The 14,488-nt window shown below is 38.7% G+C and overlaps 2 protein-coding genes across 3 annotated transcripts in view; one reads left to right on the top strand and one right to left on the bottom strand.

The window, feature by feature from the left end:
* The window catches only part of LOC114874645 (peptidyl-prolyl cis-trans isomerase E), a 119,396-nt gene that overhangs the window by 6,130 nt on the left and 98,778 nt on the right, over positions 1–14,488 (bottom strand). For both annotated transcript variants that reach the window (XM_046286258.1, XM_046286259.1), the window contains 3 exons: positions 11,902–12,073; positions 11,203–11,535; positions 10,884–11,113 (listed from right to left, as the gene is read on the bottom strand). In XM_046286258.1, coding sequence (XP_046142214.1) covers positions 10,884–10,911 — 28 coding nt within the window. In that variant the 5' untranslated portion in view covers positions 10,912–11,113; positions 11,203–11,535; positions 11,902–12,073. The remainder of the gene's footprint in view (positions 1–10,883; positions 11,114–11,202; positions 11,536–11,901; positions 12,074–14,488) is intronic.
* LOC114874638 (TBC1 domain family member 14-like) lies at positions 162–6,449 on the top strand. The gene has a single exon (XM_029184103.2). The coding sequence runs from the start codon at positions 955–957 to the stop codon at positions 2,812–2,814; it is 1,860 nt and encodes a 619-aa protein (XP_029039936.1). The 5' UTR covers positions 162–954; the 3' UTR covers positions 2,815–6,449.

The following is a 14,488-nucleotide window of genomic DNA, read 5'->3' on the forward strand; positions in this document are numbered from 1 at the left end:
AAATGTCAAATTATCTAAAAATAGTTAACATGCATTCATAATAAAAAGTTCAGCCTCAATGAAATAAAGAATGATGTTAAAAGAACAATATATCTATTTTTCACATTGAATTTTTTACTTTTTTATCATTATTATTCTTTAATAAATAATTATTTATAAGTAAAAAAGTTGCAAATGTCAATGTAATGATGGGAAATGGTATCGGATCACGTGACTACATTAAAGTCACGGTAGTAAAGATCAGTGACCACGCGTTTCAAGTTTCCATCGTGGCTTACTGCATTGTCAAAAATTAGAATAATTTTATTCTAATTAAAATATCAGTTCAAAGTTTATTGAACACGTTTGTTACGATTAGAAATAAGAAATGTAACATTTCTTTTCTGTGTGTTGTATGCATACTGATGCATACGCATACATATATTGTTTGTCAGTCTAATCAAGGGTCCAGTTTCTCTCGCACTATACAAGTATCATTATATTAAATATTTATCAATGGAATTATACCACACTTACGTGTATCACTGTTTTTGCTTATGAAGCAAAAGTATTTTGTCTGAATGCATCTTAACCTATTGAACACAACGAAAATTGTGCGAACATAAAAGTTGAAGAAAGGACCATTCTTTACAATGGATAATCAATTTGATTGAAAAATTTAAGGTCAGAATTTGTTTTTCATCGTTATCAATGAAGGAGCAAATTTCATGATGTAATGGTTATCTAAGACAATTTTATAAGAAGAATTACTATAATGCAATAAGAATGTCAAAGTTAATTGTTATGCTTATAAATATCAGTGATATATGTTCATCACATTATTCAAAAGCAATGAGAAAATATGCATAAATACAAGTTTATAGACATCCTGTATGCAAATCTGATTTTTTGTTGGTTTGCCCTTAGTAGAGAAACATTTAATGTATTAATAAGATTAAGAAAGGGGCACCAATCATGAAGAATCCTGCATCTCAACATATAAATGGAAATAATCATCCTATTACATCGCAGAATGTTTCTCCCTGTATTGTATCTCATTGTGGCAATATGTCAAACAATTACCAAGTACTGAAAGTAGCTGGACGCGATTCCAATTGTTATGTTGCAAATAATATTGTTCCAAAGATTGGTAAACAACAGTTGGTGTCATTGAATGGAAATTCTATATCTTGTAACAGTGTGAATGTTAATGAAGCTTTAGCATGCGATGTGGCTTCTGTGCCTGTTGTTAAAACAAAAGCATTATGTGTCCATATACGAGAAAATAAATGGTATGATGCTGGTAATATAGTATCTGTAGGAGTTGCAGGAACTAGTTTGAGTCATGCATTGGAGAGCATGTCTCTAGCTTACAATCCTACTACAAAACAAATATATTCTTTGGAAGAATCTAATGAACCACAACTTGATTATAAATCACAGTATTTGGATTCTCCATGTGATTATAAGGAAGAATCATTGAATGAAAATTTTAAAGTTGAAGAAGATAAATATAACAAATTGGAATGTGGTAGTGCAAGTAGTAGTCCTAGAAACAGTTTACCACGATCTTGTAGCAGTACTGTGTCTTCCCTTAGTGAAGTGTCTCCTTCTGGCAGTTTTCTGAGTTCTGATGATCAGCAAACTGGTGAAAAGGCTGAAAAGTCTAAGCGTTGGGGATTGAATACGCTCTTCTCAAAAAATGTTTTCTTATGGAAAAACAAAGATTCTCAACAATCCACACCTACAAGTAGTCCATCAAGAAATATAGATAAAGTAGGAGGAAGTTTAGCCTTAATTCAACAGCCTAGACCAGCAAATCTACCAGCTAAGAATGCAACAGAGGAAGAACGTCATCGTAAGCAATATAATGCTATTTTAGAAGCCATAAGAAAGAGGGAATTAAGAGAAGAGAAAGAGCGTAAACACCAAAGAGAATTACAGCTTAAAGAAGAAGAAAGATTAGCAGAAGACTCTAATACTTGGAATGTACATATTCTTCCTAAATTCGAAAGTGTTAAAAATTCCAAGAAAGTACGCGAATTATGGTGGCGTGGTCTTCCACCGAGTATTCGTGGCAAAGTATGGAAATTAGCTATTCCAAATAATTTAAATATAACAGCACACCTTTATAACATATGTTTAGACAGAGCAATGTCGAATTCTATAAGCGAACCATTAGCTGCAATCAAATTAGACGTGTCTCGTACGTTTCCCAGCTTATGTGTCTTTCAAGAAGGTGGACCACTATCTCATAGTCTTCAAGGTATTTTGGCAGCCTATGCAGTTTATAGACCTGATGTAGGTTACGTGCAAGGTATGAGTTTTATAGGTGCTGTATTATCATTAAACATGGAACCTCCAGATGCCTTTACTTGCTTTGCTAATTTATTAAATCATCCTTGCCACAGAGCTGCTTTCACACTGGATCAAAAGCAAATGGATATTTACTACAAGGTGTATTCTAGTGCACTTGCACATAAATTGCCAAAAATTTTTTCTCATTTTACAGTAGCTGGTCTTAGCCCAGATTTATATTTGTTGGATTGGCTATATACTGTATATGCCAAAGCGATGCCTCTGGATGTTGCATGTAGAATCTGGGATGTTTTTCTCAGAGATGGGGATGAGTTCCTCTTCAGAACAGCACTTGGTGTATTACACTTGTATCAAGAAGAATTATTAAAGATGGATTTTGTACATGGAGCACAGTTTCTTACTAGGTTGCCAGAAAATTTGCAGGCAGATGCTTTATTCAACAGTATTAGTCAAATGTCTACTACTGTTGGAACAACAACGTTCCAACAAATGTTAGCTCAATTTTCTTCATTGTAATTTTACGAATTATAGTGAAGAATATGCAAATGTAGTCATATTTAGAAAAAAAAAAAGAATCTCAAATACTATTTTTCGTATTGTGATCGATAAAAGATATTTTTATGCTAAAAATTTTAATATTATTTAGAAATGTTTGAAACAATAAAAATCATGCATGAATTTCGCATATTTTAAGAATAAATCATTACATTCTTCAAATTGATACTGAAAGTCTTTCCTCGTGAAAATTGATTTATAACATATTTAACGTTTAACATACTAAAAATGAAAAATGTAAGAGCTTCCTGTAAAATTGTAAGCATATTTTAATCAGTTAATTGTGCGAAAGTTGAAAATAATAAAATATTTTGATTTTGAGGTCACACAACATTAAATTTACATATATTTTATTGTTTCTTTACAAATACAGCTACACCACTTAATCTTGAAACCCTGCCAGGGTTCAAGATTAAGCAGTCAAGTTGTATATTCCAATATATATATTATTACACTATAATTAGTGTACTTTCAAGTATCTTTCACATGATAGATCTTTACTGTAATGAACATTTTGAGAAATACTCAGATATGTGCTCAGATTATTATGTCCAACTAAAATATAATGTACTTTTATTCTATCACAAATAAACGGAAAATTATATCGTCTTGGAAAGCTTCGATATTAATAATAAATACATTAATAAATATAATACCAATATAAAATTATGTGCCACAATATACACATTATATCTGTATCAGAGTGCAGCAAATTTCGAAACTCAAATATAGCTGATGAAAAACAAATAATTTAAATATATTATTTAATACATAATATTATCAATGCACTTTCTAAGCTTTAATAGTACTGAATATGAAACAAACAAAAAAATATCTGTCATATATGAAATAAAGGATTTAACTCTACTATACTTTGATAATAAAAAAGTAAATTAAACGAACAACATCTAAGGAACAAAGCTAATTTTGAATAATACAAGCTACATTGTAAATGAAAAAATATCTCGAAATATATACAAATAATATAAAATTATACCAAGACCTTATCTACCTATAAATAACTGCTTGAAAGCTAATTAAAATATAGTTGTTTTGTGCATTAATGCGAACAAGCAAAATTTTTCTTGGCACATAATATTATGTTGTATCTTATTTACGATAAATATGATTTAGAAATATTAGGTTGTAAATATGAAAAAGAAAAATAAATCCAATGTCCTGTACTTTAAGTGACCTTTGCAACAAAGAAAAGAAAATATATTCAAATTTAAGAACAACTTACTATTGAGAATAATTTAGCTATTGTAAGCTTATTGTATGTGCTTGTTGAGTGGCATTTCGTTTATTAAGAATCAGTGTTCATGTTTAATAATTTTATACTTGCATTATTTGAAATATTAAAATAGCATGCAAAGTACAATATATATACATATACATATATATAAAAAGATGTGTATATGTATAGTGTTAAATGAATAATTAAATTGTAATGAATAGCTATTTCTAAATACAAGCACATCGCAATAACTTTGCTTATAGCATGGCTTAATGTTACATACACACACACTAATTATCTAAAAAAAAAAATGTTTAATTACATCTAAATAGACGTGTTGTAAAGTATAATAGGAGCTGATTTCATAATATGAAATGAAATGTTATAAGAATGCATAATTCTATTAAGTTACTCCTCTTTGCTTTTAACAGAGCGATTGCAGCGAATAGTTACACGGGATTATTATATGTTTAATTATAACAAAGTATATGTGTTTAAAACACTGTAAACGTGCAAATATTATAGTTGGTAATTTGTGTATACCGTGAATGTAAAGTATATATCATTCGAACACTTTACTTTTTAAAGAATAGTGGAATCATTAAACTCGGAATCTCACGAGGATCCGTGATATCCTAATTTTTAATTGACAATACTCTCATTCCATCCACTATTCGAATTAATTAACTACTCGACTATTTAGCGATTGTTAATACCTACAATACTGAATGTAAATACGAGCACGTACTCGCAAATGAGAAATTTAAACAAAAAAAAAAAAAGAAAAAGAAAAAAAGGAACGATATATATGTATATTTAAATGATTCAAATCACATTGCAATGATCTGCTTTTCGTGTGTACGTATAAGATCAAGTGGGCACAGGTGCGGCACGTAATAATGAATTTTTATATCAATAAAGTGTGCTGCTAAAATGAACTTTTTTACATTTTAATCGGTCACCGTAGAGAAAATGATTATTTCAAAATTCTATAAAAAAAAGTCGTACGTAGACGTGTAATTTCTATTTCTACGCTCATTCGATGACAACGTGCCAACCGTTTAATGGTTGTACCAATTAAAGGCAGAAGTATCTCCGCGTACATTTTACAGTACGACGCGACCTTTTTTTCTTTTAATTAACGTAATAGTTTTAAGCGAGTATTAGATTGTATTTCGTTAGCAATCCCAAACTGATTTAGTATAGTTTCTGCCTGTAACTATAATTGTAGGGATAATTAATTGAATCCGCACAAACACAAATCGTACGTATGCGTATCGTGTGTGTAAATGTGTTTGGAAATTTTGCGAGATATATTTAGATACGTGTAGGCGTATCTGCAATCTGTATATACGAGATTTTGATTTTAAAAAATCACGTTTTTAATATTTTACATTCTGAATAATTAATTTATCGCTGTTGAGAGTCGGCTAAAAATCGAGGTAGCACATTTTCTTTTTATTCTTGTTAAAATTAATCATCAAATAAATATTTACGATAAGTTGATTTATCGCAAAACGATTTTACTATTTATTGTATAATTTCATCTGCATCAGATGTTCCCGGTTATACCTACACGTATCTTAGGGGATTAATTCTCGAGTGGAAAATTAAGACTAAAATGTTTGTCAGGTACCGAATGACAAACGAATCTTCTAACAAGTGCAAAATTGAATATATGATAATGTATGAACATTGCATGATCTATGTAACACTTCTGTGTTCCTTGTCGTTAGTGCCTCTCGATAGAGGAACTCATGGTATATTTTTTACGCGTTTTATCATGTACATTTACATTAAGTGTAATATTCTGATACATATATTTTGTAAGGAATCGAGCCCAGTATTTATTTTGTGAAATCGTGCAGATCGGTGAAAGATATAAAACCTTATGAGGTATCTGGTGCTTAAAAAGACGGGGGAGGGTTGTCACGAAATTTTTACACGTAAGACTATGATAATAAATTTTGCGAAACATTTGCGGGAATTTTGAGCTGCTGTCGGCAACGAGAAAGTGTTAAACGCGTATTTAAAAAAAAAAAAAGGAGACGAAACAATTTTCGCGATCAATTTTACTTGAAATTTTCATACTCATATCTCTACTCGAACATACTTATAGTAATAAATAATATGAAGAATATTTTGTATATAAGAATGTGCTCGCTTCGAAGTTTAAAGGGTCGAATGTAAAACCTCAACTCTATTTATCGCGATGATGTAACAACAATTTTTATATCATGTAATGGGACGACAATGAAATTATGTAAACGTGCGTGTATGTTATACTTTAAACGATGCCAGCGACATATCTTAATGGATCATTTTTGTTCGCATACGAATAAAACTACATCTCAGAATATTTAACCTGTCTTTTCATTTTACCATGTCTGTAATTATTAATTTTCAGGGTTTTATTGATTTATGCACGATTCGTTTTATAGCGCGAAAATTTGAAGATGATATTGCGGGTAAAATAGTTGCGTGATTTCTCGGCAGGTAGCGCTAGTGGCTAATGCGCGCGAATAACACCAGGGATTAAATGTACGCGTAAATTAATGAACGGTTATTTAAAAAATATCATTCTTACCGTGAATACTGGTGAAATGAAAGTATTCAAATTTACTTTTCAATAATTACTCGTCAACTATAGTTTATGGGGGTTGAATCGTGCAATCGTTCGAAACCAAAAACAGAAAATTTATAAGTAACTCGATTTTGATCGATAAGTGAAATTTTAAAAAGGGATTATTGAGAAGGGCCTAGTTCAATGTATTCGGTGTTTCCAATTACCTCTTATCGGTACGACGATTCGTCAATTATTCTGCCCGTAACGAATATGCATAAAGTATCTTGTCACCGACGATTACAAACATGTGGTATGTACATTAGTACCGGTGCTTGACTGTACGATGACTTAGCATATCCTTGTACGAGGTTCGCCCCTGCGAAACAATGTTAACCTCGAGTCACGGGGATTTGAAGGGCCCCTGTTTGAAAGCGAGTCAATAAATTAGGGGAGTTAATCCCAGCCAAGGATGAGATATGATTTAACGGAAGATAGCTACCATCTCGGTGCGAGTTTTCGGGGATAAGGGAAGTTAAATCCCGATCCGTTCGCTGTCCGCTCGTGCTCCGTTCGCGATCCACTCGGTGGTTCTAAACCGTAAATGTCGCACGTTTTCGAAATTAACATGATCAAGTTTAAAACTAGGTCGAACCGGGATGAAACGATGCGTCGCATCAAGAGGCATCGAGTGTCGCGTGTGAACCTGTTTGACGATTTTTAATTAAATATTTCCTCTCTCAATTAATACGCTGCACAATCGTGTCACGATTAAAATTCACGCTATTCAGGATACAAACTCATCAGAGAAATTGAAAATTTTTCAATCTCTTAGCGCGTGTACCCTCTTTGATCGAATATCTTACCGGTAACTCGGTCGGATCGAATAAAAATGGGCTGGTTTAGGGAGAACGAATTTGTTGGTCCTAAGGAAGGAAGACGAATAGGCGCGAGTTGAAGCATGGAAGCATAAAGCAATCAGTCTAATAGAATCTCCCCTGTTGCCTATCGAATGATTCATAGGACGTCGCATGGGAAGCGAATTTATTAATAAGAGAGGCAGTCAGCTATGCCAGCGGACCGGCTCCGAACTGATTCGTCATTATTACATGGGCTCTGACCCAACGATCTTAACATCCAACGCTAATTGGTCGCCGCGTACGCGGCCTCGGCTCTTGATTTATCGTGCCAATAAATAGTCGCGTTCCTCTCTTTTCTTCTTCTTCTTCGACGCTTCCCTTTCGCGGCTCCCTGCATGTCGCGAGATGAAACGTCGCGACTGTAAATGAAGATTTAACGAAATGCCGAGAGAAAGGTTCGAGTTAGACAGGGAACGGGCTTTCGCGAAAGAAATATAACGATCGGCTGGCTGCATACACGCGATTACGTGGTCGGCAAACAAGGGAAGAATGATTTGTCATGCATTATACATGTCCCCTGTATTTTATGTGGCGAGCCGGAGAGATTAAAAGCACCGATACCGTTTCGTTTTATGGATGATCGCCAATTTCGAAATCGATGCGAAACGCGTATATACATCCGAGTTGAAATATATAAATTCTACTTTTTAACTAGAGATCTTAATTAAAATTACGTCGACGTCTAACATTCGCGAGCAACCCCCAACGCTACCACGAACGGGGCATAAGAGATCTCTCGTTTTTTCGCCGCGCCGGTTCTTTTCATATTGCGAAAGCAAATACTCGGAAAGTTTTCAGAGTAAGCATTAATGCTACGAGATGCACTTATTTATCCGACTGGTTACGTCAGTCCTGTCTTTACGTAACTGTACCAAGTACTGGAACGCATTATTACGGTTAAACCAAGTCCGTGAGTATTCAAGGGGACAAGGGAGAGAGAGAGAGAGAGAGTTTGCAGAGAGACGTTACAAGCGCAGTGGATGTGCAACTTCTTGTGCAAGAGCTGCTCTGCAGTGATTCATCATTGTTACCGAGAATATTGGGATATATATCGGGGAGGTCCCTCGGGCTGAAAGCAAATGGAGTAGACAGGGGTCTATACCCTCCATCTACTTAAATGCCCCTACATTCCAACGATGGAGGGTACTTACGTTAGCCCCGTTCCCTGCAGTTTTCTGATTAAACTACCTCGATTTCCATGGACGAACACCACTTTACGCGAGACTTCACACGATTGACTTTACCCTCTTCCGTGCTTATATTAATCCTTTTCCGGCTCTACTTACGGAACAAGTAAGAAACCTTAGAGCGGATGCATCGAAGGGAATCGTAGCCGGCATACGTAATGGGGTTGAAGTTTCCCACTTTTATCGGCTACAACCAGATCACCGTATATCTTTTCATTTACCTCGAGGCACGATTCCCATTTACCGGGATCATTTTTCGATTCTTCACACTTTATACATCTTATTTTTTATATTACAATTCTGAGCGTTGCACGTGTCTCGTGTCTTGTCTTTCCTGAAATTTTTAACGAGATTAACCGAAGTCAGTGAATTTGTTCGATTAAAATCGAACGCAGCTGTAATCATCCGATTTCGTCGACGCCAGCCTCCAATCTGTCGGCCTCTTCTATCCACCTTGCCGCGTGCTGAATTTCATCTACGAGATGTGTATAAAAAATAACCGACACGTAGAACGTGCGCCATATGCGAAACGCCATGTGGCAGAGGGTCAACAATGTCACCGAGAACCGTCTTCAGCCGGGACCAGAAGAATGTTGAAAAAGGGTGCTCTGTGTACGTGGTCGAGCACCTGCCTGCCTCGAGGTGAGACTACCACAGAGATTCGGAATCTCTTTTCAGAAAAGAGATTATCCTCTCCCTTCGTATCGGTCGTGCCTGTTAACCAAACTGTAACGCGACGATCAAACATTTCCTCCGGCTCGTTTGAGACCAGAAAAAGAAAGATTCCTCGAGGCTGATTTTTCAATCTTCCCAGTATAAGAAACTTTCGCTCTTGCGACCTGACGAAAAGAAGTCTAATTGCCAGAAACTCGGAAAGGAAGGAGCAAGCTTTCTTCGAGGTAATTTCGAATTTAGCGAGCTTTATCGCGCCGAAAGTTGCGGCCGATAGCGAGCGTGTCAAACTTTCACGAGACGGGAACGACCCTCGGAATGGAGGCAGATTTTTTCCTAATAAAATTATGAATTCTTGGAGGAAAAAACTTCTCCCTTATCGGTCTACGAAATCGCACACGATGGCGGCAAACTTTTCACCCCCATTCGAACCCGGAGCCGCGTTGACCTTCGCGAAGGGTTGTTACAAATTTGGAATTTGTAAAAATGCACCGAAACACGGTGCATTTGTGCGAAGAAAATTAAAGCTCAATTTTCTGCGAGCAAAGAAACGCGAGTTTCGTTAATAACGATAATGAGAAAGCGTAATCCTGGAATGAAATCTTACTCTGGATACCCTAAGGCGAGTGAGATCGTCAGGAACGAGGGATTGTCAAACGAGGGCGACTTGCAATTACATCGGTACCGATTAACGCGATTAGTCCAACATTTGCATATATTAGGCTCCTAGAAACACGTGTCCACTTAGAAACGAATAAGTAAAAATGAAGAATCCTAATTACCAACGATCTTGTCTGAAAGCTAATCGAGAGGAGGATGGAAATTTTGTCGTTGAACGATAAAAGCGTCATGGGTTTCTCGCGGTTTGAAACGACGCGTTCCATCTATTACAATAATGAAAAGGGAAATCTCGGCGAGGAGAGCGGGTGTTTTCGGTGTCCTAAGGCGAGAAAGAACGTCGAGGAGGGATTGTTGAACGAGAGCAAACCTGGCCGGAGGTAAAGTACCCTTCGGTCCCTACTCGAAAAGGGATTATCCAACGTCGACTGTATCGCTGGTTCGCCACAGTGTAACACGACGATCAAAGTTGTCCGTGTGTGTCGTGTCCCGACCTATAAAGGGAGCCTCGGTCTCTGCCGGAGGCTGGCCGCACCGGAATCAGGAAAACACATAGACGGAGGTTTCACAGGGTTTCGTACCGTTCCAAGGCCCACCAGAGAGGGTTGAACCTTGTTATTGTTAGTTATCGCATTAATACTCGGTCTAAGGTATCTGTATGCGAACATTACGTGGCGCGTCGCGTGTTTTCGAGCCACAGTGTGCAGAGCCATTAGCAACCGACCGGCTCTGTACAGGCCCGTCCTCTTCAAACACTTCCTCCTCAAGGAATTTGATCCGTCCGTTGGCATCTTTCTCCTTGTTCCGAGACATAGGATAAAGTAGGTACATACCTCGTGGTATCCTGCATTTTCTTCCCATCCAGACACTTTCGTCGATGCGTCAAACGATGTACCATCTCGCTATAGAAAATTGACCGAAAATTCTCTTCGACATCGCCGCGATAGCGACACTTTGAATAACCTTTGAAGATACGGAGGATCGAAAGGAGAACGGATAGAGCTTATTTTCCAAGGGTTTTCAGAGTTCGTTTCAACACTTTGCTCGTGTCATCCATATGCGGCTGAAACATGAATTTTTATAAGTAATCATAGACCTTCGGCTCTTTGAGAATTCTTTTTTTCGAATCATATTAAATGCAAAATTTCCTACTTAATTAGCATCGTCGAGAGTGGTTATCGAGTGAGAATAAGGAGGATAGAAAGCCAGGCGACAAAGTAAGTTCCGGAGAGCACGCTCTATAAATTCACAAAGGGACAAAACCGTTGGGCTGGGAAATGTCAGGACGTCGTCGAGGATGTTTTCTTCTTCTATAGGAGGTCATGGTGCAAAAAGTATCGATGATGACGGGGTCAGAAGTTGGATGTTCTTCGTTAAAAGTCACAGCTGCTCTCACACCTCCGCGATCACGTTCGACCGGAAGCGTGGGCGCATACCGCAGTATGTTCAATGTCAAGGACAGCTGTTCCGCTGTCTCTGCCGTCTCTGAAACAGTAATAACGATTTCTCAGCTCCTTTTTTTTCCCCCTCTTCGCGCGTACTCGAGGACCTTACACACGTTCTCGTGTGTTACGTGTCAGGGTGTTGATCACCTTTCAGGAAGTCGTAATGTATCGGGGGTGGCGTGTAACTTCGACGAGGAACAGACTGTTTCACGACGATTAATGTCGGAACGTGTTCTATACTTTCGTTGGTAATATTTGGGAGAACAGAATTTGATTAATTATACTTAACGACTCGGTAATTAAATCGCTTTTCCAAAAACATTTCTCGTGGCGGTGGCCTTTCACAATTATTCCTCAATCTTCGCGACACCTGTGAAATTAGCGAGAGATAATAATTAGCGTTTACCTTTCGCGTAAACGAGGCTGGTCGACAAAGCGTCTTTGTCGGTAACGGAGGTGGTTCCGCAAAGATCGTGCAAGTTCTGTCATCCTTTGCCACGATCCTTTGATCCTTCGTGTTTGTAGGCGGGACAGTAGCTTGTGAACGCGCTCGTTACCGCCTTGGAAATCAGCTCCACCTGTAAACCAGTTGCTCGTGTTAATGTTATTGAAATGAAAAGGTGACTTTTAATCGAACTCCGTTTCCCCTTCCTCGATAAATCTCTCGGAACGTATCGTGGACAGATATTTCCCTTTTCAGATTTCAAAGCCGGTGACATCTGGAAAATCGGTAAGCGATAACAATTATCTGCCAGCGACGAACAGCTTTCCCGTAAAATGTTTTCCTATCGAACGTAACCCGGACACGTACCGGCAATTGCCGTTCGTTTTCTCCGTTTCGCAATTTATTTTATAGCGTTCATTTATCCTTCTAATAATGGACCCTTTAAGTACTCTCTATCTCGTGCGATCGCGTTTTCCCATAAGAAGGGATCGTGAAAAGGGCCGAGTTAACAAACACCGTGACAAAATGAATATTAATACATACAGGCTAACGTTGGGTGACGCGTCTCGAATAGGGCGCGTGTATTTTCCGCACGAACTTGGAGGAAAGTTGGGGATCCGTATCCAGGAAATTAGCGAGCAATAACAATTAGCGTCCGTTCGTTTGACAAACGGCTGGCCCACAAAGCGACATTTCGTAGCCCCCAGGCCGGATGCGTTGCATGGAAATGGTTCAGGGTGCCGTGGAGTTGCGGCAGACCGGCGTGGCGCGGCGGCAGGAGAGAAAGGACATTGTGTCCTGGCAGGCCGCAAGCCAGCGGGTGGCTGCGAGGAGGCTACGCTACCTTTTGTGCTCGTTTAAATGAAAAGTCATCTCGAATCTATTACTTTCGAGTTTTGCCACCGGCCAGTGTAAATATTTGCCCTTTCGGCTCTGGTGTCGCCATGCAGATACGGAGGATTCCTCATCCCATTGTTGTCGCCCGATAATTTATGATCTGTACGCTCGCGCCTCCCTCTTCTTCCCGTTTTCCAGCCTCCTCTTTTCATCGTTCATCCGCAGGAACCATCTGTGTGTGTACGAGCGTGTTACAACCAGGGAGAACGTGGACTCAACCCCCGGGGCGATAATTGTCGGATGCTGGTCGGGCAGAAAGCGAACTTTTCGCACTTTTCACGGCATCTTTTCGGGGGAGACGATGGCAGGGGGCGCGAATCGTCGCGAAGCTACGCTCAGAGGGTTGCTCGTTGATTGTGCCGATTGTTCGTTGCCGATTTCCACGAATCTTCTCCCGAGACGAGGCTTTGTTGCCGCGCTCGGTGTTGTCTGTCGGGCCACGTGGTGTGTATCGACGATAGAGATTCTGGTTAACGGCTGGTTTAGGAATTGCCGGTCTGATTGTCGCCCATAGACACGGGGGAGAATGGGTGTTTAACGATACGGTAAATGGTGGAATTCCGTTTAGGGAACGGACGATCATTTGTACGGGACGAAAGGGGAACGGAGGGAGAACGGTGAAGAAAAGATAAACAGTCTCAGCAGGAACCACGAAAACCGTATGGAAATTCGTGTTTTAAACGAAAGATTCGTAGACAACGCGGAGCAACGCGTAGACAAACAATAGAAACAATGGACTCTCGTTGGTTCTCTATGCATTGTATACGAGCCGCGTGCGTGGAGACCATTCTTGAGTACACAATGGAATACAAGGTTTTTTAAATAAAAAAAATAAAAAAAAAAATACGGTTCGTCATAGCGGACCGATGGGTGTATACGCGTGTGTGCTTTGAGATGTTAAAATCGTCCCGCGGCTAGCGGCAAATATTTGGTCGGGAAAGCAAATGTTCTCGACATTATGAGAAGAGCTTTTCAAATAATAATTTCATGTATCGAGCGAGAACCGGACGAGAGTAACGTTCATGAAATTTCACGTTTATCGTATTTTTTTTAAATGAAACCCTTTCGAAAGGCACGCGTTCGCGTTTAATCCTTTCATAATTAAATCGATCACGTTTCAAGGGAATCGTTACGAGTAAGAAAGGGGTTAAATTCTTCGCTATTGTTCGTTCCTTCGGACTTGAGATGCTCGATCGTCGACGCTTTTCCCCGCGGCGCGGCTCAACGAAAGTAAACTTTCGAAATTTCCGCGACCAAGGTTGCTCGTACTTAACTCGGGAAAAGAGAAAAGAGGGAAGAAGAAGAAAAAAAGAAATTATATAGGTACGGCTGCGAACTGCGAACAGGATTCCGTATCTTCCTGTTATTCCGCGTCCGTACTTTGTCCCCGAACTTCCACTCGGTTTATAAAGGTAAAGTTGCAGTGAAAGGATAGGCATAGCCTCGATGCTGTTGTTGCAGCTGCCAGCCGGAATTTCGGTGAGAAAACAAAGTTCTTCGAAAAGTAAAACGCCTCCGGGCGCATTGAAACCATTGCAGGACCGTTCCTTTCCCATCGTCCTCGTCAAACTTTATCATCCATAAATTTATATTCCTTCCCGTTTCGCGGGACTTGGCGATGACTGGCTGACTTTTAATCCGAGCCTAGACA

This window comes from Osmia bicornis, chromosome 6 (assembly GCF_907164935.1).
Source record: "Osmia bicornis bicornis chromosome 6, iOsmBic2.1, whole genome shotgun sequence".
Classification (NCBI taxonomy): Eukaryota; Metazoa; Arthropoda; class Insecta; order Hymenoptera; family Megachilidae; genus Osmia; species Osmia bicornis.